Source organism: Anoplolepis gracilipes, chromosome 1, assembly GCF_047496725.1.
Source record: "Anoplolepis gracilipes chromosome 1, ASM4749672v1, whole genome shotgun sequence".
Taxonomy (NCBI): Eukaryota; Metazoa; Arthropoda; class Insecta; order Hymenoptera; family Formicidae; genus Anoplolepis; species Anoplolepis gracilipes.
This window is the reverse complement of record NC_132970.1, coordinates 16,231,583-16,254,604: the sequence shown is the minus strand read 5'-3', so window position 1 is coordinate 16,254,604 and position 23,022 is coordinate 16,231,583. Positions and strand designations below refer to the sequence as shown.

At 35.0% G+C, this 23,022-nt stretch overlaps 1 protein-coding gene and 1 long non-coding RNA gene across 5 annotated transcripts; one reads left to right on the top strand and one right to left on the bottom strand.

Annotated features, from left to right (window-relative positions):
• Nucleotides 1–934: 934 nt before the first annotated feature.
• Nucleotides 935–22,943, top strand: LOC140671780 (carboxyl-terminal PDZ ligand of neuronal nitric oxide synthase protein). Of its 4 annotated transcripts, XM_072903378.1 has the most exons (12): nt 935–1,925; nt 4,681–4,828; nt 9,053–9,124; nt 9,222–9,311; nt 10,898–10,959; nt 11,249–11,357; nt 18,358–18,565; nt 18,743–18,867; nt 19,311–19,496; nt 19,832–20,017; nt 21,176–21,454; nt 21,698–22,943. In XM_072903378.1, the coding sequence occupies exons 2-12, from the start codon at nt 4,721–4,723 to the stop codon at nt 22,184–22,186; spliced, it is 1,914 nt and encodes a 637-aa protein (XP_072759479.1). In that variant the 5' UTR covers nt 935–1,925; nt 4,681–4,720; the 3' UTR covers nt 22,187–22,943. The 4 variants fall into 4 exon arrangements, with proteins under 4 accessions (XP_072759479.1, XP_072759503.1, XP_072759489.1 ...); XM_072903402.1 differs by lacking the exons at nt 935–1,925; nt 4,681–4,828; nt 9,053–9,124; ... (1 more) ...; nt 10,898–10,959; nt 11,249–11,357 and adding exons at nt 12,405–12,517; nt 17,616–18,067; XM_072903388.1 differs by lacking the exons at nt 935–1,925; nt 4,681–4,828; nt 9,053–9,124; ... (1 more) ...; nt 10,898–10,959; nt 11,249–11,357 and adding exons at nt 15,487–16,042; nt 17,616–18,067.
• On the bottom strand, nt 6,584–12,995 carry LOC140671802 (uncharacterized). Its single transcript, XR_012047793.1, has 5 exons — nt 12,743–12,995; nt 12,457–12,637; nt 7,954–8,094; nt 7,391–7,881; nt 6,584–6,766 (listed from the first exon to the last, which is right to left on the bottom strand). It is a non-coding gene; the product is annotated as an uncharacterized lncRNA (long non-coding RNA).
• Nucleotides 22,944–23,022: the final 79 nt, after the last annotated feature.

Here is a 23,022-nt window from a genome sequence, read left to right as displayed (position 1 = left end):
GGAGATTATTAGGAATTTAATTATGTATTATTGACATTATTTTTTTTTATTTAAGCAAAAGTAAAATATATAAATATATAAAACAAAATAATTAGATGAGTAAAATCATATATAAAATCTACAATTCTTCTACGATTAATTATACTTTTTAAATATTTCATTACATATATATATATTTGACACATCCTTATCGATAAAAATACTAATTTTTCATCTACTGAATCTACGTGATCTGTTAAAGTAATTAATAAATCTAATATATTTATGCTTTCTCTCAAATATTATTATTATTCAATGGTAGTCTGCTCTTTTTCGATAAGTAATTAGACATAATTTGGTAAAATGTTATTATATATATTATATATAAAAGCTAGTCATAATTTAAATATTTAAAAACTCTTTTCGATATTTTTATTTACAAACTCTAATCCAATGAATCAATTATCTCTAATATTTATATATTACAAAACTCTAATCAAATGAATTAATTATCTCTAATATATATATATATATATATATGTCTAATTACTTGTACTACCGTTGAATAATAATAATATTTGAAAGAAAGCATAAATATATTAGATATATTAATTACAGAGATCATTGGTAGAAGAAAAATTAATATTTTTATCGAGAAGGATGTGTCAAATGAATTTGACATATATGTCAATGTGAAATTCATGAATCTCGCAATGTCTTGAGATTGATTAACTTTTGACGCAGCTGATCCGTGCGGTTCTTCCTTTCGATCGAGAGGAGAGGTAAACACCGCTTCCCCGGGAGCGTGGTCGGTCGCGGCGGTTCGCGACCTCGCACGCGAAGACCGTTCGCGTTCGGCTTCCGAACCGAGAGCCGAGGCAGTGCGCGCGCTGCCGCGCAGACCGGCTATATACAGGCTCGCGGTAAAGTCTCTCAGTGCGATGCCGGTACCGCGCGCGGTGGGGATGGCTCCTCCTCGCGTGCCGCGTTGTCCGTAGGTGCCCTACGCGCGGCTCACGGTGAGCGTCGTCGTCGTCGTCGTCGTCGTCGTCGTCATCGTCGTCGTCGTCTAGGTCGACGCACGCTCTCGCATTTGTATATATCGCGTTGTATGTCCGTTTTCGCGAGTGTACGAGAGAAGTACGCTCTCTCTCCCTCTCTATCTCTCTTTTTCGGCGCGACATAAAAATGTAAAGCGAGCGCGGAATCGAACGAAGATATAACGCCGAAGTGGTGCTCCGAGGTGCTATGCTAGTATAAATATTATCCTGCCGCTCGCGCGAAGAACAGCTTCTTTCTTCCTCTCTTTCCTTTCTCTTACTCATTCCCTTTTTTTTCTCCTCTTTCTCTCTCGGTCGAGAAGAATCAAGAATCCCCCTAGTCTCGTCGCGCGCGCGATGCGAGTGACTCGAGAGTGTCTCGTCGAGCTCGGTGTCTCGGTTCTTCGCCGAGTATAACGTACGCGAGTGATAATATTTCCCGTGAGACTTTTATTACACTTCTCAGTGACGTGCATTCGGGTCGTGCAGTATTATTCTCTGTATACTGTATACACATCCCGTGGAACGTCCGGTAAGTTTACAGCGATCGAGCCCCGTTCCTGTCATCTGTTTCCAAGAAGAGAGCAGGAGAGAGAAGGAGAGAGAGAGAGAAGGGGCCGCCTCTGCCTGTCTACCTGTTCGTAGGAGCGAGCGAGAGAGGCTGCGTGTATGTGGTATGGCTCGTCGTCGGTGGTTTTTCGCCGCCTTTATTACAGCGAAACCCGAATGCGTGCGCGAGCGTATCCCTCTCGTCTGACCGGCCTACCCGCCACCATAAGGCTGCGTTCACACATGCGAGATTGATTTTCCGCGCGAGGACTGTCATCCGGCTGTTGCTCGCCGAGGATACGCATTACCTCAGGTTAATGAGAACCAACGCCGGTCGATCGTCCAATCAGCTGTTAGGTAAGAGCTCCGAATTCTTTGTATTCCTTCTCCCTGCCCCCGCCCCCTCCCATCCTTTTTTTTTCCAAGTGTCAAATGAGTCCGTCTTCGAATGGCATTCCAAAAAGGACTCGCTCTCAAGACGGCCAAATTTTTCCGGTTCACCGAACTCGTGCGGGCAGAACACGTGGTTGCCCGCAGCGAGAGATCTTTGATCTCTCATATGCTCCTATGTATTATTTATAAATGCGACACACGACGGCACAGCTTTTCTGCTAGAAAAGCGTCAATCTATCAACTGTGGTTGACAGTCGGTTTTCGACCAAAATGATTTCACGAGTCGTGATTGTTCTTCCTTTTTTTTTTTTTTTTTTTCAATATAATTTACATAACGCGATAAATTATATATAACTTTCCTTTTTTTTTATCCTCGTGAATCTCAGTTTAAAAGAGTATGTGTACTGTTTAATATCATCTCGAGTGGTTCGTATCTAAAGTCTCGGAGGTTCGTAAACAGATGATCCGAACAGATCACTTTATATACGTATGCATCGCACGTGCAATCTCGCTGCGCGTCTCTGCTTGACGCCGTCAACTGCATCCGTAAGCGTTGTATCATCCTTTGTTCGACGCGCTGAACGACCGATATGAACGTCGCTTAGCCAGGTGCGCGTGCACAAAGGGGCATCCTGCGATGATGCGCGTCTCTCGCCGCTGCATCTTGCGGTGCAAGAAGCGATGCGCAGATTCTCGCGTGCGGTGTTCCCTGGATAAGATTTTACAAAATGCTTTGCAACGTTATACTTTTATTCAGCGATGCGCGCGATAACACGTGTATTTATTAAGAAGAAAAAAGACTCTCGAAGCTTCGGACAGAGCTGTTTACATGCGTATATTTCACGTTGAATGTATAATTTTTTTCTAATATTTTTTTTTAATAAATTATTGTGGCTTAAATGGATTATTAAGAAAGATAGGTTGTTCACTTAGGGTATCTATTTTCTGGAAAAAATACAGAAAGCCTAGAAAATTTTTAAGGATCTTTTTGTATTTAGAAAAATCATTTAGGAAATTCCCGTGAAATTTTATTGAGAATTTTTTAAAAAATTCTTTATCTTTGATCACTTTGCTCTCATATATTGCAAATAGTTGATAAGCCATGTTAATTATGTATATAAAATATATTATAAATATTGGGTTGTTCACTTAGGGTATCTATATTCTAGAAAAAATACGGAAAACTTAAAAAATTTTCAGGGATCTTTTTGTATTTAGAAAAATCATTTAGGAAATTCCCGTGAAATTTTATTGAGAATTTTTTAAAAAATTTTTCGTCTTTGATCATTTTGCTCTCATATATTGCAAATAGTTGATAAGTCATATTAATTATGTATATAAAATATATTATAAATATTGGGTTGTTCACTTTAGGGTATCTAGAAAAAATACGGAAAACCTAGAAAATTTTCAGGGATTTTTTTCTATTTAGAAAAATCATTTAGGAAATTCTCATGGAATTTTATTGGGAATTTTTTAAAAAGTTCTCTGTCTTTGATCATTTTGCTCTCATATATTGCAAATAGTTGATAAGCCATGTTAATTATGCGTATAAAATATATTATAAATATATACCTTTGTTTTTATATATTCAATGTTTTAACAAAATATTGAATATGCAGTGTACATCTTTTTTTATTATAATTTTTCTCGATAAAAATAATGAAAATATTACAGAAATGAATAATATTATCTTACGAAAATTATTCAAATGCTTTCAGTACATTTAGAAATTTAGCACTTGAAACTTAAGGAATATTTTTTGTATTAATGAAAAACATTAGAAAAACGCATACAATAAAAATGGAATTTTGAACAAAAATATCTGAAAAATAAAGAATTTTTTTTATAAGATTTAAACATCCTGTCGCTACACGAAGATATACCACGCTTTCTAGAGAATATTTACTATACAAGTATCTTAACTAACTCTATGTAATACTTTATAAAAAGTGAATCTTTATGAAAAAGAATTAGCAAAATCTCCAAATTATTTTCTACTCACGCTCTAATAACACTGTGGCAAATCGCGTAAATCGGATTGATATTTGAGTGAGCTATGCGCCTAGACGTGTGTTTCGTGAATGAAACAACATGTGTTTACGATAGGAGATTAGTACTTGCGAGTTATCATGTATCTTTAAATAAATGCATCGAAAATGACTACATACGCAGTTCGATCACGAATGTGATATTAGTCGCACGCATGTATCACGCTTGCTGTTTCGATTTACTTACTTTCATCTCGCCGACTCTTAAGAAACTGTTTATAAAAAAAAGAGGAGAGAGAGATTAAAGTATCGTTTTTCATAAAACATTCCAATTTTTAAGAATAAAATGTATACATATGATATATACATATTCTAAATTTTCTAGAATAGTACATAATATACATAATTTTTATTAACTTGTATTTATGCAAAGGTTATATAAATAGTGAGTATTCGAAAGAGAGAGAGGATCTTATAATACACGTTGCGAAAAAAATTGTGCGAAACGTCAAATATTTTTGCCATACTTAATTTTACGATTTGCAGTACACTTTTAGTCATGTAAAAGTTTTCACATATGTACATACGGTAGATTTTTTTGTAAAATTCACCGTTCCTCTATCTTGTTTTATTTATCCCATGAAATAAGCGTGGTCACTATATATGTACATAGGAGCATTTATTCTTACGCATGAAAATGTTAATGGGTCGTATGATTATAATTGCAGCCAGGCTGGACGAGCATAGTCGAATGCAGCTGGGCTCAGCATGCCCTCTAAGAAGCAGTACAACCTCGTACATAATGACGAGTACGACACGCGAATACCGCTGCACAGCGAGGAGGCGTTCCATCGCGGAATCGTGTTCCACGCCAAGGTAATCTGGAGTGATTTCTTATCCACTTCGGGTCCGCGTACCCTCCGCTCGCATTCGTTTTTCTCGCTTTCCGGTGAGTTTGTTTTCAGCACGCTCGCTGATCCGAGACGTACCTCTCGCGAGCCTTCCGTTTTCAGATCTCTATCTCCCATCTTTTCTAATTCAGTCCTGAGAAATTTCACTAAAGATATGGATTTTCTTTTAAGATGTAAAAAAGTGCTTATCTTCTTTAATAATATAGAAATTTATGATTTTTTCAAAAATATGAGAAATTGATTTTTTTTACTGATATTTAAACGTCAGTATTTTTTAATCTTCAGCTTCTTTGTTCAATAGGGATTTAATGCTAGTTCTCGTGTAATTGTTGAAATGAAAAGAAACTCAGTCTAGTTTTGTTCCCTAGGATATTTTGAAAATGCTAAATCTAATTTCATTAGAAAAAAATTAAAATAATAAAGTAGCATGAAAAATTGATGATTTTTAAAGGATTTTTTCAAGAATATTAGAAATTGGTTTTTTTTATTGATATTTAAACGTTAGTATCTTTTAATCTTTAGTTTTTTTTGTTCGATACGGCATGTTACTTTGCGTGTAATTGTCTGAAATGAAAAAAAATTCTGTTTACTTTTGTTTCGTAAGATATTTTGAAGATATTAAATGTAATTTCATTAGAAAAAATAACAAAATAGTATTATTTAAAAATTAAATATTTCAATTTTACTGAAACATTTCTTAAAAGTTAAAAAAATATTAAACATTAATTTTTTAAATTGTAATTAAAAAATTAATTTCTGTTATTCAAAAAAAAATGCTTAAGATCATCAATTTTTCATATTATTAAGGTAGACTGGACCCTTAAGGAATAATATATAAATTTATGAAACAGATTGTCGTTTTGCAATGAAACTAGTTGAACAATTTTATGTGAAATTCGTTCATGCTTGAATATATAATATCTGACTCTTTTTGCTTTTGTGCTATTAAATTGTTTCAATAATGATTAGCCGTGAATGTAAATTTCTAATTGCAAGAAAACTCTCTCATAAACTGTGCGCACTTTGAGAAAATAGTAACGGTCGATAGCGTCTCACGTCAGAGGAAAATGTATGTCGACTATAAACTTCATGTGCTTCATTCTTCCAACAAGCAATGGGAACGAAAGCATCTGTTTTTCCATGGTGTGTTAAAAAGGAGTTTCGCACTTTCCCTTTATTTTTTTTCCTTCGGTTCCATTTTGATAAAGTATTGCACTACATAGTATTATTGTACATATTAGTATAATAGACACACGGGGGGAGGGAGAGGAATGATCAATTTTAACTACACTGGGGCAACTTTGGGGACGGTAAAAAATACCGCACTACATATCCTATAAGCGAGTTTGTAAGCTGCATAGAGAGAGAGAGAGAGAGAGAAAATGTACGGTTAGTATCTCTGCGTGCTATTTCGCACACTGGGAACTAAAGGCCTGCGGCGATTTATTTACAACGGAGCTAAATCGCGAGTGGTAAACTGTACTTACATTAGTCACCGATGGGAACGAACGCGGGTTTAACGTGACGCAAAAAGAGGACATTCCGCCGCGACAGACACTCGGTGGTGGGATATATCTGACGTTTTCTACGTGACGAAATTCGAAAAACTCGCATATATATATATATGTCATAATCGCGATGGAGGGAATAATAATAATATTTAAACGTCGCCGCGCGCGTATCGATGGTGCAACAATTGCGACGACAGCACGATACCGGCGGTTTATTTCTGAACCACCGCGCTCTCCGTGTGACGTCATCATACATCGCGCACGTGTTTATTTCGGTGGTACTTCTCTTCTGGGAAAGGTTAAAGCTTTTTGTACTGCGCGTCGTAAATTGTGCACGCAGCGTGAAGTCGCGGATTTCTTCGCGTTTGGTTCGCGCTTTGGATCCCGAACACCTATCAAAGGAGAGATGGTTCAGAAAGCATCTAAAAGACTACATCTAAAAGAACACGGTTCTAAAGGAGATGTTCAAGTCAGCGTCTCTTGTAAACCTTCTCGGTTCATGAAACTCTGAGCGATATTTCATTCATGTTTTTTTTTTTTTTTTCGGTACAGTCTAAAAAAAATATCTTGAAAATAAGATTTCAAGATAAAACAACAAATGAAGCATGTTCGTACGTTGTACACAACGGGACGCCACTATGTCTGTATCGTAAAAGCGTCGGAGAATGTAAATTCAAAAACTTATTTTTTTTTTTTTTTTTTTTTTTTCATGAAAAGACCGCTCAGAATCTTATCCGAAGACTTTCAAGATAAATTTTACATAATGTACGTATATTTTGGCCAAGAAAAGACGTCTCTAAATTGGCTAAAGAAGTTGCGTTTAAAAGGATATTCGGTTATTTCGAGACATCCGATGTTGCTCATGTTTATTGTATCAGTTTTATTCACAAAATGTCTCTTAAAGTTTCATAAAAACATATATAATTTAACAAAAAATTTAATCCATTAAATATATTAAATTTAATCTAAAATTTTAGGATGTCTTCTTTTACTTTATAAAGTCTTTTAGAACTTACGTTATTTTCGAGAAACAATTCAGTTTACGTCGTCCTCTATGGCAGTTTATCGCAATCAACGTAGGATAAAGCCTCGAGCATGATTAACAATGAGTATCTCCGGTTTATACGCTTCGTGGAGACTGTTCGTTCTAGTAAAGCCACAATCATTTTAGCAATGTCAACAGCAGAAGAGAGTAAATGTAAATGGTACATGTGCGATGCTCCGGCACAGACAGACTTGTTTATGCAGTAACCAAAGTTGTTCGTCTCGTGTGCAAATTATTTGTAAATTGAATCTCAAACTTGTAAGGTGAATTTCACGTAATTAAACTTTTAATTAACGTACAATTTCACGTTAATTAAACTTACAATTAACATACAATGCGTTAGTAATTTGATTTTACTGTAATTCATGATTATGCCAACACGTAATAAATCTTGATAGATCTTGATCATGAAGTAAGATTTACGTCGTTTTTTTTCCAGGGTTTTTTTAACAGGACAGAGATCTACAAATAATATTTTTTCATACATTAGCGTTGATGTAAAAAGTACTTTTATACATCTTATCTAATTTTTACCTATTAAATTTTCTTTAATCTACTGAGGCACTTGTCATAAAATTATAAGTGAGTCGAAATAACTAATAAATTACGAATTATTATATTCAGTGTATTTTCGTTTTACTGTTAGAAGCCATTCCTCAATTTGGTTCATCTGATCTGAAAATTGAGCGTACCACGTTGTTATGGCTTGAGAATCCGATGCCTACATTTAGTGCTTAGTGGGGTATAAATGCAGATCGATATACTACTAGAGAATTTGTGCTATTAATATTCCATCAGCGTACTGTGCATATTTCTTACGAAGTTATAAAGTAGGAAATATTCCGAGGAAACAGAATTTCTCTCTCGATGTCTAGTATATTTCATATCGATTTTTCAAAGAGTAAAACTTTTTCTACGCGCAGACTGTTATATCGATAGATGAGGAATGAGAGCGATAAAATTTCGCGACGTGAAAATTTTCAGCTAATACGCCAGCACATTTTTTTCAGTCACCGACAAGACCAACCGCTTGTGTCACGCTGTTATCGATCGCAAATTTTTACGAAAGAAAGACTCTGTCGTATAAGAGCGTATGCGTGGGAGAATACCACGTGTACGTAGAATCTTCCTAGAACGAACACGTGGCTAAGACCATCGCTTCAATGGGGGAATTCTAAATACAGATCGTGTCAGACGTGTACACCTATAACGCTCCTCCCGCGCTATGATTATGGCAACCGCGTAACTGCATGTATGTTTGCGGTGCATGTGCAAGCGGGGCGGTTCGTGCCATCTTCGTTGAAATCTTACCACATTTCGTGATATTAAAGTCCCTAGAAACGATTAAATTTATTTAAGAATAAGAAATTATCTCTCACGTTCTTACAAATCCTTCTGGTTTAAAAAAAAAAAATTGTCTGGTGACAGTAGTCTTTTCAATTGAGGAACCGTGGTTGAAAGACTTGAGAAAATGAATTTTAATTTCTACAAATTAAAAGAGAAATAGATAAAAGAAATTTATCAAAGCGTATTAAATATAATTTACTCGAAGGAAAAGTCGTATTCGCTCTATTGTTTATCCTGTCTATTTTCATCAGTGTGATACCACTATACATTCTTCTTCGTATTTCAGTTCATTGGTTCTATGGAGGTTCCGCGACCGACTAGCCGAGTGGAGATCGTGGCGGCGATGCGAAGAATCCGCGTGAGTAATAGCTAATTAACCTAGTTACGGAGGGCACTATGGTTTAACTATATCTCCGTTATCTCCTCCGATTAATCTTGATTTGTTTGATCCGCAGTACGAGTTTAAGGCCAAAGGGATCAAGAAGAAGAAAGTGACACTGGAAGTCTCGGTGGACGGGTTGAAAGTGACCTTACGGAAAAAAAAGGTAAGAAATGTGTTTTCCATTATTATATAGGGGGTGTTTATTTGAAAATTTTCCACATCGTTTATTTTTTGATTGTTAATTTTTTTGCAACATTTTTTATACAAAAGTTTTGTGACTTTGAAAGGAACATAAGATGGTTTGAGCTTTGGTATGGATGCCAAAATTAGTGTGAATTAGGTTTTTAAATTAAACTACTCTAATTTTTTAAATATAAATTAAATCTTCGCAATATTTTCTGTGTAAAAAGTTATAAAGGTACGATAGCCAAAAAAATGCAGTTTACGAGATATTTCATACTTTAATTTGACATAATTTGACATATATATATTATGAAAAATAAATATTTCATAAAATATATTTATTTTTTGATTATCTAATCTCAATATTTTTATACGAAATAATGAGAGCAATTGGTACAAAAGCACAGTTGTTAAAAAAAATTACGTAGCTGCTTGTTGTAAATTTATATTTTTTCTTAAAAATAACCATGTATTTTCTTTATATCAATTAATCCCTCTCTGATTATTCTGTGTATAAAAGTATTGAGATAAGATTATCGAAACATGAATATTTTATAAGCTATATTTCGTAGTTTATGTCAAATTATATCTTATAAGCTTTTTAATTTTTGACCATCATACTTTTATAACTTTTTATGTACAATGCGAAGAATCGATTTATAAAAAAAAAATAGCATGGTTCATAAAAACTAGATTAACTTCACATAGCTTTGGCATCTACATTCAATAGCACCATCTTATGTTCCCTTCAAAGTAAAAAAAATTTTTGTAGAAAAATTTTCGGTCACAAACTAAACGGGATGGAAAGTTTTCAAATGAACACACTGTATATGTACATGTTAGCATAGGCTTAATAGGCTAATAGGGTTGAACGCGTTAACTTATTAACTTTTCACCGGATAAATTAATTCTCGCATACATGAGTGGATAAGATGAGTCTGCTAGACTCGCGATGGTATATCACACAATTTAAAGAAACGAAAGAAGAGTACAATTGAACGCGAACAATTTGAGCATGCGTTACAATAAAAAAAAAGTTTGCAGCGTTTTTCTACGAACGATATTCTTGCATTATTGTTATAAAAAGATTTTTTTATTGGACTCAGCTGATTTTTATTTCTTGTAGAATTGTAGTAAAAGTAAAACGTATCTTTTACATGATTTTTTTTTTCATTAAAGGACATCATAGGATTTTTCAAAGTGAAAGATGTATGTATATTCGTCCAGGAATCATAAGCAAAATCTAAAAAAAATTCTTTTTTGACATTTAACAAAAAATATTCGCAATGCTCGCGTAAGACGAGAAAAATCAGCGTCTTCCGCGAATGCCTCGAGAGAAAAATCACATACGTCTGATGACGCGCAATTTCGTAACAGTTGCAATTTATAACGAGAAATGATTTTGGATAAGCGCCACGTTGTATTCGCACTGATACACATGGGTGCCATATATTTTCGATACTACATCATATATACATCAGCAGATAGTAGTAATAGCCAATATTAGCTAAACAATATTCTCGAATGATTGCTATAATGACTCGCCATTTGCTATCGTTTTTGCAGAAGAAACAGCAGCAATGGATGGATGAGAATAAAATATATCTGATGCACCATCCGATTTACAGGTGAGATGGCGTAATTTTTTGCCATTGCCTCTCTCTCTCTCTCTTTCTCTCTCTCTTTTTTTTTCTTTTGATGAAACGATTTTATTTACGTTTATCGAATTGTTATAAATAAATATTACAATTGTATGGAACAATATATTGTAGATATCTCATTTTTGTATCTTTTTTAGTTAATAATTAATTATCGAGAAAAAATAAATAAAATTTGCATATTTTCTGTCAAAGATGTCGCTTGAAAATGACACAATTTTTGAATAAAACAAAAAGCGAATGTATGATTTTTTTTCAGGATATTCTACGTCTCGCACGATAGCCACGATTTAAAAATATTTAGTTATATCGCTCGTGATGGGAGCAGCAATACGTTTAAATGTAATGTCTTCAAATCTAGCAAAAAGGTAAGTCGCAGATTTTTATCCATACACAATAATAATTTGATTAAATCTTGATATCGAGAGATTCCTACATCGGTCATAATCTCGGACTTTGTAAGTCTGGATAAAATTATTTAAATCGAATGCAATATGCGAATCAACTATTATTTTGAAAGAGAGGATTATTTTTTATCTTTTTTTTATATTATTATATTGTACGTACAATACAACTATACCTTAAAAAAGTGAAAGTTGATTAAATTAAAAATCAAGAAGAGGGACGAGAAGAGAATATATTATATATAATAAGACTCAAAATATATACATATTTCATATTTAAATAAATGAAGAATTTATAGAATTTCTGAACACAATTAAAGTCGATTTTTCTCCTTTCGCGAGTCCATTCCACATGGCTACTAACCGGCATAAAATTACGTCGCGCACGTGCGTAAGTCGTACGTACATATACACACACACACACACACACACACACACACACACACACACACACACATGTGCCGCGACAATTCACGCAGCCCGCGTCGCCTGGCGCTTTATCAACTTACTTTATTGTAAATCTATAAATAAACGCCGGACTCCTTGGCGATCTCCTCTCGTCGCATCTTTTTCTCCGTTGTGGAGACCGTACTGTACGAAGGGAGGGTGGTCGCGCGGGTGGGGATCTCCGCGGGAGCTGCATCCCTGTCAAAGTAGAGAGAGAGCGTATTTTCGCCTTTTCGTGGGTGGAGGGATGGTGGCCCGGTGAAGTCTCGCGGAGTTGGGGGCGGAGGGGACGTATCGTTTTGTCGTGTATTTGCAGTAGCGGCTCGGTGCCGTTTGGCACCGGGTTATTAAAATAGTCCGATATAGGCCGGCACGATCTTTCGCGACGCACGCGGCTGGCGGTTTCTTAGATCCGGAAATTTCTCTCTATTAATGCTGCGAGAAAGATTCGCACAACTACGTGTATATGTGTACGACACGCACATTGAAAACGATATATCTTCTTTTGTTCTTTTGTTCCCGCAATAACTTTCGTATATGTAAATATCAAAATGTTTTAGAAAAAGAGAAACCAAGCTTTCAACATATTCGATACATTGCCTGTGCGTATACTTACGTGTGTGTTTGTGAAAGAAGGAAATGAAAAGGAGAACTTTGATTCACTCATTTTATCTCTTGTATGTATTCTTATTATGTAATATATCGTGCAGTTAAATACCCTCGATACTTATTGGATCGTAGAGGTCTTCCCTCATCTTCTTTGTTGATTATTTGGGGATTCCGGTCGCTTTGAAAATCTGGGTGAATCCAGAAATAACCAACGACTATAAGAGACGATATATCTAGGATGCCGCAGAAATATCCAGCTTGAACGAAGTTTTAAACTCGCGAGCGAAACTTACAAAAAGCTTTTACTGGTTCCCCTGTGTACGTTGATAGTCCTGTTTATACTACCGTCGACTTTTATATCAATTCTTCAGGCTACGACAATAGACATTGTTTACTCTTCCAATGGACAGAATTTCTATTCTTTGCCTTATCTTTTCCTAAGGAAAAGAACTTGTGTTTGAAAGTCTCCTTTAGAAGCTCTTTCTGCTCCTAATAAATCTATTCAATTTTATCAACGATATAATTTCATTTTATAATCACTCTGTATTAACACAACTTGCTTTGGACAGTTCGAAATATAATAGAATTTTTATATATTATTTATTGTAAAGATCCAAAGAATTTTTTCAGGCGAATTTGTTACGTTTGCTTATTGGTCGATACCGATTGGTCGGAGGGGGTAGGAACTATATAAGATAATTGCAAATTGTCACAGAAAAACGCTTGACACACGACTATATATAATTTATCGGTCGGGGAACAGGAGTCCTGACCTCGGCCGACCGTTAAATGACGTGCTGCACATCGCCGAGGTCAGCTATAGAATAGCGTTCGGCGCAAATTTCGAGCGCACGTCTCTCGCTTTCCCCATTCTCTTCAGTCCATACTCCGAATTTGCGCGTTCAACGTTCTTATGGAAAAGCAACTATTATGTGAGAGAAGGTAATATAATGCATCTGCAACATATAAATATGCTTATCTACTTTAACGGTATGACAAATTGACAAATTGATTTTTAGGATTTTGTGAAAGAATATTAAAAATTGATCTTTTTATTGATATTTAAACGTCAGTATTTATTTAATTTTTTTTGTTTAATACCGTATGCTACTCTTCGTGTAATTGTTGAAATGGAAAAAAAACTCAGTCTAGTTTTGTTCCGTAAGATATTTTGAAGATACTAAATCTAATTTCATTAAAAAAATTAGAATAACAAAGTAGTCTCAGAAATTGATGATTTTTAGAATTTTTTTAAGAATATTAGAAATTGGTTTTTTTATTGATATTTAAACGTCAGTATCTTTTAATCTTTAGTTTTTTTTGTTCAATACGGCATGTTACTTTGCGTGTAATTGTCTGAAATGAAAAAAAAATTCTGTTTACTTTTGTTCCGTAAGATATTTTAAAGATATTAAATGTAATTACATTAGAAAAAATTAGAATAAAGTAGTATGAAAAATTGATGATTTTTAGAATTTTTTCAAGAATATTAGAAATTGGTTTTCTTATTGATATTTAAACGTCAGTATCTTTTAATCTTTAGTTTTTTTGTTCAATACGACATGTTACTTTGCGTGTAATTGTCTGAAATGAAAAAAAATTCTGTTTACTTTTGTTCCGTAAGATATTTTAAATATATTAAATGTAATTTTATTAGAAAAAAATTAGAATAATAAAGTAGCATGAAAAATTGATAATTTTTAGAATTTTTTTAAGAATATTAGAAATTGGTTTTTCTTATTGATATTTAAACGTTATTTTTTAATCTTTAGTTTTTTTTCAATACGGCATGCTACTCTTCGTATAATTGTTGAAATGGACAAAACTCGGTCTAGTTTTGTTGCCTAGGATAATTTGAGGATACTAAATCTAATTTCGTTAGAAAAAATTAGAATAACACGTAGTATGAAAAATGATGATTTTTCGAATTTTTTAAAGAATATTAGAAACTGTTTTTTTTTTATATTTAAACGTCAGTATTTTTTAATCTTTATCTTTTTTGTTTAATACGCCATGCTGCTCCTCATGTAACTGTCTGAAATAAAAAAAACTCGATCTAGTCTTATCCCGTCGAATATTATGGGATACTAAACCTGATTTCATTAGAAAAAATTAAAAATAACAAAGTAGTATATTTTAGTATTATTTTAAAATTAAATATTTTAATTTTGCTGAAATATTTTTATTTCTTAAAAGTCAGAAAAATATTAAATATTAATTTTTTTAATATCGTTCAATTGATCAATTTCTAATTTCCATTTCTTGAAAGTCAGAAAAATATTAAAAATATTAAATATGAATTTTTTAATTTTAATTACAAGTAGAAGATTAATTTCTAATATTGTTTAAAAAACTCCAATAATTTTTCGTATGAAAAGCCAACTGCGCATTATGTGTCGAGAAAAGCCGCTGTAATACGCCTGCAAGATATAAACTGTATTAATATACATTTAAAGGAAAATGAAAATTGTACCGACATGAAATTGTACGACTGAATTGAAATAAGCGCGACATTAAACAGTCTCGCCAAGATTGATGCTTTGTTCTTAAAATAGTATTACAAAATTAAAGTTTAAAGCAATCATTTAGAACGATTATTTAAAGAATTATAGAATGCGATTGTACAAGTAACTCTCCTCAATACAATTAATTCGCAAGTATTCGAATATCTTTATTCTGTGCACATTGCGATTCTTGCGTCACAGAAAAACAATCGATTAATCTAGAATTCTTCAGTACATTTTTTCTACTATTTACAACATCCATTCTTTATTTGCTGTTCCAATTAAAAGAATATTAATTAAATAATTAATATTCTTTTAATTGGTTTAATTAATTAATTAATCAAGAAAATAGGTTTCGCTCACTCTTCATTGCTTTATTTGCTTTCATTGATTTAAAAAAAAATTATATATATATGTATGACGTTCGCAGGAGCAGCTCATGATAGTTTAAAGAAAATGGCTCGATTATTTAACTGTTAACGAGAGGTGAAAATATGGATTAAGAAAGAGACGAAGGGAGGAGCAGACAGAGAGAGAGAGAGAGATGGAAAAGTGCCATTGAGCGGACCGAAAGCGAGAATATTAATGCGATTATAAATAAACTCGGAGGAAAAATCCACCTCTGCACGTCGTCGTCCAAGAAACCGCGGTAGGAAGCCGCACGGTTAACTTCGGCTCTCGTTCTCGCGTTCCCCGTTTATACACGAGACGCTTATACACAAACCGTCTCTGTCTGCCTCTATTTTTCTTGCCTCCCTCTTTCGCGCGTCATTTCCTTCTTTTCCTTCCCTTGTCTCTCTCTCTCTCTCTCTCTCTCTCTCTCTTTTTTTTCTCTCTCTCTCTTTCCCTTTCTGGATCCCGTTAGATATCCCAATAGAATGAGTCGGGTGCGACGATGCGCCATAAAACGCGGACAGTCTCGATGGATCTCCGGTTCCCGAGGAAGTGATTCCGCGTTCCATCACGGAGATTAAATATCGTCGCAATCTCGCTCTCGGTGATTGATCGTTCGAACAAGAATTGAGAGATGCAACGGGGTGTGGGATCGTCTGATTACGAGATGCGATTACGGTAACATGACAGCACTCGGTAAGGGATCTGTGAATATCGTCACGATATGTAAGAGAATACCTTCGACGGAAGAAAAGAGAGGAATTTTCAATCAAACTTACAATTAGTGATACATTAAGATATGTGATACTGATATAGTGTGTGTGTGTGTGTGTGTGTGTGTGTCTGTGTGTGTATATTTGAATAATTTTTGTCATTAAAAAGGTAAATTTGGCAATATTATGGGAAAAATATTATAAATATATATTTGTGATAGCATTTATACTTAATTTATATTAATCTCATATAATGTATTAAATCTTAGATTATATGTCACATTAATTTTTTAATATCTCTCACTTTTTTAAAATGATAAAATATTATAAACATGTCGAGCGTTCATAAAAATTTCATCACTTTTAATGCCCAATATAAATCTTTTTTTATCGTGAAGATGATGTGGATATAAAGTCCACATGATCCAAGAATCTAGATAGAAGTATCTAGATAGAAATAGCTAAGTGAAATACGCATGTCTAATGTGTCACTTTTTCTTTTCATCTGTACATTTTTTCAAATCTGAAATTCTCGAATAAAATTCCTTACGTCAAAGTCGAGTCACGCGACGAAGAAATTGATAAACAACGCGCGTGTATAATATATGCGATATCGTCTTTGCGGAAGCGACGCATGCGTTTTCAAATTACGCACGATTTAATGGGGAATTTGCCAGATTGAATAGTCGCGTCTATTTATACAAATGAAAACGACGTACAGATCGTCGCCAACATTAATTATTTCAATCCACGAATAAACTTTTGTCTTTTTCACTTCAAGTGTAAAATATATTCGTGATGAATATCGCGTCAGATTTTGAGTTATGATCATCCTTTATCTACCTATCGACGATGCATCGTCATTATGCCATTACTATTGCAGCATTTGCAACGTCAGGGATAATGCATTTTAGACATTTGTAAATGTTTACTTAATGTAATTGGTGTCAGATATACGACCATTTCACTTCTTGCACGTGTCAAACATGTTACACGGAGATTACAATTTGAAGTTTGTATGTACAATTATATGTTTATATATAGAATGTCGGAGAAACATACTTTTCATATTTACGATATAAAAGAATCGTGATTTTATTTCTGAAATGTTATAAAGATGATTTTGTAATCAATGTGTATATGAGAAATGTTTAGGATAATTATTTTATTTTGAAAACATTGCGGAAAAATCTGCAGACTATAATAATAATTAATTTTTTTCATTATCATTGAAATTTTTAGACGTGAAATAAATTATGCTTTATTTGAAATGGAATTGAACTTTATTTTAACTTCAAATGGGAATTTTAAATTACGGAATTTTTTAAATTACAGACTACAATGAGAGAACTGTTGAATTAAAATGTCGCGACAAATAACAATCTCTCGAGATTTTGCTGTATTAAAATTTTTACGCTGAGAAAGAGAAAGATTGTGAGAAATTGACTAAAGTGAATCCACACCCTTAATATCTCATTTTGTGTCCACATTATATAACTGCGATTCACTCGATAAAATTTTATACCTGTTTACTCTTTCTTTATGACCTCGACAAGCTGAAATAGGTTCAAAGAAACTCTCAAAGTAAACAGTGAGCCTTTGTGACGAGAGCGTCGTCTAAACAAAGAAAAAGAAAATGTAGTTGGTGAGACCGCTGCCGGGATGGATGACAGCATCCGCAGCTGTGAACACGTGAAAATTCGAGGCGGATCGTGAGACGAGGAGATCGCGGGGAGCCATGCTGAAAAATTCGTTCAAGTCGGCGATGGCTTCGACCGAGTTGTCAATGTCAACGAGCAGCCCTAGCCCTGGCCCTGGCAGCCCTCTGGGCTTCGAGACGCCTAGGCCGCGCAAGAAGCTCTCCTTTAAAGAACCGGAGATCTTCAACTACTTGAAAATGCGCAAGCCTTCGGTGCGACCCAAGCTATTACACGCGCAAAACAGCGTCGATCTTAGCTTTGACGAGAATCCTTTCGAGGAGGAGAACGAGGATCTCGATGAGCTTGAGGTAAAGGATGCGCGCATCTATTCTTCTCGACATTTCATTAAAAAAAAAAAAAAAAAAAAAAAAAAACAATACCATTCTCCTATGATTTTATCGAAAGAACGAATCTCGATGAATAGAATTATTGATATATGACCGATGTAGGAAATTCACACAACGTAATAATATGTATAGTGATTTTTAAATCTGTAATTTTTATAAATACTTGGGTATTATAGTAATTTTACCCATTACATCATTATATTAACCAACTCTATAGACAAAGATAAAATAAATTAATCCTACTTGATTAGAGTCAAGCGATGAGGGTGGTCAGAACGGTCGGGCAGGCTTTCGAAGTGTGCCATAAACTAAGTATAAATAATACTACGGAGGATCGCGATCCTCGAGGGGACAAGGACGGGGAGAGCCACGGTGAGAATTATCACGGTGATGTTTACGAGGACCAAGACGAAATTCCCAACGAGCAATCCCAGCCCTCTCCGCCACCGGTGCATAAAGGTGAATAAAGCTTCTGATAATCTCCGATTTCGTCTCGTCATTAATTTCTTAATTTCTGAAATTAATGAGAGAAAGAATGTTAATGTAAAAAAATCATCTATCGACAAAAAAATCTCTGGCTTTTTTTAAACTTTCCATCTCTACATTTAATAATTTTTATCTCGATATTTTTTTCAGACATATCATTATTGGGGGATACTGAAGATTCGGTTCCCGAACAAACGTCCGTTACCTGTCTACTTCGATCGCACGATGGACCGGCGACAACGACCTCTACCTCACCGATCAGACAGTCGCCATCGGTAAGATTGATCATAATTAGGAACGTATCAAGAATATAGAGATTGGAGCGCGTGTGCTATTTTAAAGGATACTTTGCAAAGTACTTTGGCAGCTCTACGAAGGAGTCAAAGTCTTAAAATAAGATGGCTTGTTACCGAAAGCTGTTTTGCTCTACGGTAGCACATTGTTTATTACTTTCCAAGTTTATTTCGTCGGTACGGCTCATAAATTTTAAACCGTCTCCTTGCGCAATGATATAATTTGCTCTATTATAGATTTCAGCAAGATGCAATTCAGACGCATTCGAAACAACTCTTACGTCTACACCACGTGCTTCTCGTACTTTTTTGCATATTTTTCTGTCTTCATATCTTCTCCCTAGTTTAATTATAACTATATGTGTATATAGTTTATAGAGAGAGGTTTTTGATTTATTTATTTTTATTTCTTTTTTTTTTTACAGGGCACGGTAACTTCCGAGTGCGGAGGTTTATTGGTGGGTGGCGAATTAACAGCCCTAAAGCACGAAATACAGCTTCTACGTGAACGTTTGGAGCAACAGAGTCAACAAACCAGAGCTGCCGTTGCCCATGCGCGACTTCTTCAAGATCAACTTGCGGCAGAAACGGCAGCGCGCGTGGAAGCTCAGGTATAAATAAGTGAATCAATTACCAGAACGCATAAATATTTCGCTCAGCACTTGTCCCCACGTGATTCATCTCATTGTATAATCGAATATACAATAATTTATCAAAGTAGCGGAGACAAAATAATTTACTGTATTCGATGAGTATTATTTTTTTATTATTCTTTTTTAATGCTTTTTTTCTTTTTGAAATCATTCATTATTTAAAAAATGCCTGTCGAAATGGCAAGAAAATGATAAAAAAATACATGTTAATTTAATCTCATCAATTTTAACAAACATTGCGACAACTGAAATATTTCACTTGGACATGATACATGATTCTTCTTCTTGTTTAGGCGAGGACACATCAACTCCTAGTGCAAAATAAGGAATTGCTAGAACATATAAGCGCGCTGGTGAGCCACCTGAGGGAACAGGAGCGTGTTTCCGGTGGTCACGTCACCTCGCAGTCGCAAATACCGAGTACGCCCGCGTCCATGCAACAGAATGCGGCGGCTCCCGATCTGTCGAGCCTCGGCCAGGTAACGCTCTACCGAATTCCATGACACTTGAGTACTCTGGTGGAGCATGGAACCGAAGCACCGACTGATCGAGCGTTGCATCTCTCAATTAACGTTTAACAGAATGTGCATCTTGTATTTTTCCTTTTTTATTTCCCTCTCTTTTTTAATACCCGTTAACGCCACGTTTTTGTATCGATTTCCCTTACCTTTTTTAACTTTATAATAAAATATTTTATACATACACAAGTTTTTGTTCCGCACTCACTCACTTACACTACACTACACCGATTGCGTTCGAGAACGAGACTTGTTTTTTTTCTGTGCTCCGATAAATATTTAGCAATGCACGCGCTACATATGTTTTAGGCGTTTTCGTTTGGTGCCGATAAGACGTCGAAAACAACCGTAGCCTCAACTATTTGCATTGTTTGCGCGAGTATTTGCGCCTCGACCCTCACGGCGCAAAAAATACAAGTCGGAAAGCTTGCCGATACTAACATCGATAAAAGTCAAAGTCTTGTACAATGCGAGTGATTTGATTGACGCCGTGTGTTGCGTGTATCTCTTCTCTTAATTACTTACACGTTTAGATCCGAGGTATTTTATAGTGAGAAAAAAAATGAGATTTTCATCCTAAGATTAACAACTAATATAATAACAATTAAGCACCAGTATGACGGTGTTGTCTAACAGGTCTTCGCACGGGATTTCGGAGTACACGCTGCCAACCAATGCTAGGTAATGTTTTATTAATTATTATTTTACTTATTGCTCAAGATCTGTCGGTATAAGAACAAAATCTTAATTAGATATCGTGATACTCAGGCCCATAATTTCTGACAAAGTATTTAAGAATTGGAAGAGGTAAGAGCACAAATATATACAAAGGATAAAGAATATAAATATGAACAAAAAAATGTTTCAAAAAAGACTTCTTAGTTTATAACATATGAATTTAAAGATTCGCACACAAATTATTGAATAAATTAACAATTGAATATTCAAAATTGCAAACGTGATCGCATGTGTTTAAGAATATATATGTATAAATATAAAAATATAAAAATATAAAAAAAAAGAGAAAGAGACGAGAGAGAAATATTTGTCTCTTTCTTAAATATATCGCGAAAACTTTGGAAAGATCTTGTTCCCTAAACTGCGTCTTCTCGAGTGTAGTGTAGCCAACGGACCGGAGGTCAGGGCTCACCATGGGAGCTGGATCCACCGACTTTTCCTTACTGCTCGTATCTGCCGGATACGCTTTATTCCGGCGGTCTCAACGCCATGGGTATCCAGGGTAACAACGTCAACGCGGATCAATTGCAGTTCCAAACGCAACTGTTGGAGAGGCTGCACAACCTAAGTCCATTTCAGCCACAAAGATCGCCCTACAATACGCCGTCACCGTATGCGATGGGTCCAAGTCTGCTTTTACCTCCGTGCAGTGGACCAACGGTGAGTGTGATTCCTCGACTTCCTAGATTTGCCTACGCAAGCGTTTCAACTGAACAATCAAAAGAAACTGATTATTGAACAATATTTTTAACAGTGATCACAAAATTAAAGATTTATCTTAAGCGTCTTAATTTTTTGTTATGCTATTTGGAGAGAAAAGCAGGGGATCTTTAGGCTTAATGTCTGAAAAAATTCTATTACAAATTTTATTAATCCGCAATTTTTTTTCAATTCTGAATTTAGAATTCAGCTCAATTGTCCCCAAATTCAACGTCCTTGCGAGTCTCTCAACCGAACAGCTTCTCATCGTCGCCAATCATGACTCACAAGCTTGACAACTATGGAACGGATAATTCGGAAGCGCATCAACATTTCATAAAACCGTTGCCGTGTACCAACGAGAGGAATATAACTCATTCGATAGCCGATGTTAAAGGCAAACACCAGGAACGCTCGAATCCGCCGGATTCCATCGATATACCTCCGATAATCCTGGATCCTCCGCCGCAGGGCAGACGCGTAGACAGTACGGCTAAAAAAGCGAGTCCGAAGCAAAGTTCGATGGCTCAGAGTATGCAAGATAACAAGAATAATGCGCCGAAAAGTTTGGCGACCATCCTGCGAAGTTCGGGTCCACCGCCTTCTCGCACAACGAGCGCTCGATTACCTTCACGCAATGATCTGATGAGCGAGGTGCAGCGGACAACCTGGGCTCGTCACACGACCAAGTGATCGGAAACTATCTCATATAATAATGCGTTGATAACCTTTGCCCCGACAAAGGATACATTGTTCACATATATCCCGTTAGTTATAAATTATGAAGAAATTATTATATGCGTGGGTCGAGGACCTTTTGGTTTAAACGGATATAACAGGGTTTGCATTTTTCCTTCTCGGTCGCTCAAACTCAAATTTTCGAATAATGTATCTAGAGTGTAAAGTTTATAATTTTCCAGTGCTTGAAATTGGATGTTAGAAAAACGTCTGAATTAATTTTGTCAGAAAAGAAAAAAATTTCGTACTATATATATATATAACTTAATATAAATTTTGAGAAAGAAACTTTTACCAATAGATTACACAAACGTCGTTCAATATAGTCAATAAATCATTGTAGTGGATTTCTACGACATGTAAAAAAATCACAATTTCATCAGATTGTAAATTTACTTACCGAAGTAACATCTGTGGAGTGTTTGTAAAAATTGAAATAATAGTCGCGTTTCAGTCAATTTAGTGAATTTATATCTTATGCACGTCTCCCGTGCGTATTCAATGGGACGAATCGTGAATACGTACACTGATTCGTACATTTATTCGTGTCGCGACATATATGTAGCGTACTCCTGTGTATGAGAATCGTCATCTAGCAGACGAACCTGTGCCAAAAGTACCAATTGTGTCAAGAGAATTTATTTTCAGTATATTTTTAAGTAATGTAAATAAAAGAAAGAGAGATACGCGCGTGATCTCTCACAGAGTACAATACGTATTTATTTTCTTTTTCCATCCTTACACATGTATAGATCTAGCATAATATCGTGTCATAATTAGCTTTCATTTGC